The following is a 3,236-nucleotide window of genomic DNA, read 5'->3' as shown; positions in this document are numbered from 1 at the left end:
AAATACGATTTTAAAATTTGGTTGAGAGAGAGGTTCAAATTTAAATATCTAACAATGTGTTCAACAAGATTACGACCCATACAAACATATAATTCTGTTTCGCCATCTGTTCGGTAAAGAAAAGAAAATGGAGGAAGGGGGAGCGAAAGTGCGGAAAATAAAGAAATAAAAAAAAGTCTAAATTCTTTTTTTTTTTCAAAAATATTATGAGAATTATGGGATTCAGGACTTTCTTCTGTGTACTATGTGTTCAAAATTATCAATAACAATTAAAATATTTGAAATTTTCTTACACCTAATCTCACCCACTATGTTTTTCACACTTAAGTCATGTGTTCTCATTTTTTTATATACAAAATATCACTTGGAGTTTTCCAAATATATATTTCTTTCGTTGGTGCTAAGCACAGCATTAAAATTTTTACCTTCAGGACCAAGTTGAAAATCCAAAGTTTAAAGGTAAGCATGGATACCCTACCCTAACCTAAAGTGGCCCCACAGCCATAGTGGCAAATGACTCAAAAGCCATGCCATGTACAAAACACAGAGTTTCGGACCAAACATAACACCCTCGAAAATCCACCAAAATTACAGCGTTTGCCCCCATTAGGTGGTCCATAAATTACGTAGCCCTGCAACGCTTTCCCTCCCTTTCTCCCTCCTCTCCTCCTCCGCCTCTAGTTTCACAAAACCCCGTCACTCTGCCGCCGTAACCATGCTCACCACCCACCCTCCCTCTGACCCTCTTCTCGGTAACCTATTCTCCGCCTTCCCTGACGACTTCACCCCCTGGGACGACGACTCCCACCACCTCCTTTCCCCCAAACCCGTCACTTCCAGCTCCTGCTCCGACAAACCGGAGCCGGAGCCAGCTGAACCGGACCAACCCGTGGTCTCGGTGGTGGACGACCGGAAACTTCGGCGCATGATATCGAATCGCGAATCTGCCCGCAGGTCTCGCATGAGAAAACAGAGACACCTGGAGAACCTTCGGAACCAGTTGAGCAAGTGCAGGGTCGAAAACCGGGAACTGAATAACCGGTTGCAGTTCGTACTGCACCACCGTAACCGCCTCCGAACCGAAAACGAATGGCTCCGGTCCCAGCGAACCTTCCTCCTCCAAAAAGTGGCCAACTTAACCCAAACTTTGATTTTCCAACAATTCCAACAAGCCATCTCCCCTGCATGGACATGTAACACTTCGCTCATCCCAATTAATCAAGTTAATTAAATCATATATAATAAGCTCTATGTAATTATTAAAAGTTAGATCAAGATAAGAAGATGTTAAAGGGTGGGATTTTTGGGATTGGGATAACATATTTAGACTCGGTTTTTGAAAATATTTCTTTATTATTTTCAAAACCGTATGCCTTATATATATATTTATATATATTACCCATCATAATTATTATATTTGTGTAAAGTATTAGCCTTTTTTATTCTACTTCTACAATAAGTTTTATTTTGTGTGTGTGGTTTTTCGCTCCTATTATATATAATCATGATGCCCGACTTATACTGCAGAGAGTCCAAACTAAAAAGTCAAAACTAATGTCACGTATGCATATGAATCAAACTGCCAAACAATTTAATCTCGTATTTATACAACTTCGAGTTAATGAGGACTTGCCCTGGGAAGAAGGGACGAGAGAGGAATATAACATAATTCCGATGAATGCGTCTGATCATAACAACGTTAAAAGTATGCATAAATAATATAGGTACTTATGTTGTTAAAGAAAATTACACATTATTTTGTCATAATTTATAATCCTACGAGCGATCATTGTATTAGAAAGTTATATAAAAATTATTTCTTACTAATTAACTTGGTAAAAAGCTTTTACACTCAGTGCGAAACCCTGTTACACTCAAAAAGTGGTTTCGTGCTCTCCAGCTTATAATTGACTGGGCAATGAGATCCTTTTTCTTTCATTTTTGGACTAATGATATAACAATAATACATTTTTTTATACATTAAGATACAATAAAACAAAATCATTGCCCATGCGTGATTCAAATGACGAGTAACGATAGAAGCGAAAATATTTGATCAAACCGTGAATTCCAAATTATCTCTACTTGTAGGGTTTCGAAAAAGAAATTAAAAAAATGAGTTTTCATGTTATTTATTAGATAAATTTTGCAATAATTGATTAATGATTCTTTTCACTGACAAGTCTTCTTAAATTGAACTATTTTCTGGATAGTGGGTCTTTTAACACCGGAATTCAAACGAAGATCAACATTGTCTTCCAAGAAAGTATATTATGAAAATGTGTCTATAGCGACGATTACGTTACTTTCTTTAATCAAAGTACAAACTTAATCCCTCTTTTTCTTTTTAAGAGAATCAAGTTGATTGGGTTTGGATTAAGTGCAATTAAGAGGAGAACTTTAGCCTATATAGTAATATAAAGTTATTTATAACTTTGTGCACAAGATTTTGCTGAAGAGAGGGTCCACAGGTTATTACCAGTTACAAACAAAGTGCATTCGTCACTCTCAATTTGTTTATCTTTCGGTGTTCATAATTATTGACCTCCATAATTTTGTAAAAACAGACTCATCTCATCCTCAACTTTGTATTTTTTAATCCTTATGTGTATTCCAGTAACAGATATTCAGTGTTATGAATGAGTTAGTCTTTATAATACATCAACAATCCTTTATATTTTACGATAATCATGAAGGTTTCTTCGACTGATAGACCTCCCCCTCTCAATTCATATAATCATGGCGTCACCCAATAAAAAATTGCACATATACAAACTTTTACCTCCTCATATTCATTCATTTTACAATCACTGTAACTGATGTTATATATGATTCTTTATATACTGATGTTATGCACCAAATAAAAAAATATGTAGTCCAATACTTGTACCTTTCACAGTCACTGTAACTGATGTCAGGTATGAATCTTAATACTTTAATTTCTTTTGGTTTGATCCATAAGTTTATTGATTTGAATAAAAAAACTACTTTATTCATCATTACTATTTACAACATCACTATTTTAAAGAACACAGGAGTTAAATTTATAAAATTTTAGAACATTTTATTGTAATCTTTTTGTGTTATCTACTTTTTTAGTGAATTTTTGCCAAAAAAATAGAATTTCATAAACATGTTAGAGAAATATATATATATATATATATACATTTACTTTTTTAGAGATCTTTACTCTTTCATGATAAATTCTTCGTTTGAGCTATTTTTTTTATAAATTA

The 3,236-nt window shown here is 34.3% G+C and overlaps 1 protein-coding gene across 1 annotated transcript; it reads left to right on the top strand.

Moving 5' to 3' along the window:
- The first annotated feature begins 369 nt into the window (after positions 1-369).
- Positions 370-1,465, top strand: LOC137808204 (basic leucine zipper 4-like). The gene has a single exon (XM_068609191.1). The coding sequence runs from the start codon at positions 716-718 to the stop codon at positions 1,229-1,231; it is 516 nt and encodes a 171-aa protein (XP_068465292.1). The 5' UTR covers positions 370-715; the 3' UTR covers positions 1,232-1,465.
- Positions 1,466-3,236: the final 1,771 nt, after the last annotated feature.

The sequence above is a fragment of the Phaseolus vulgaris genome, chromosome 3, assembly GCF_000499845.2.
Source record: "Phaseolus vulgaris cultivar G19833 chromosome 3, P. vulgaris v2.0, whole genome shotgun sequence".
Taxonomy (NCBI): Eukaryota; Viridiplantae; Streptophyta; class Magnoliopsida; order Fabales; family Fabaceae; genus Phaseolus; species Phaseolus vulgaris.
Note: the sequence above shows the minus strand (reverse complement) of the source record. Positions and strands in the feature narration are given on the sequence as shown.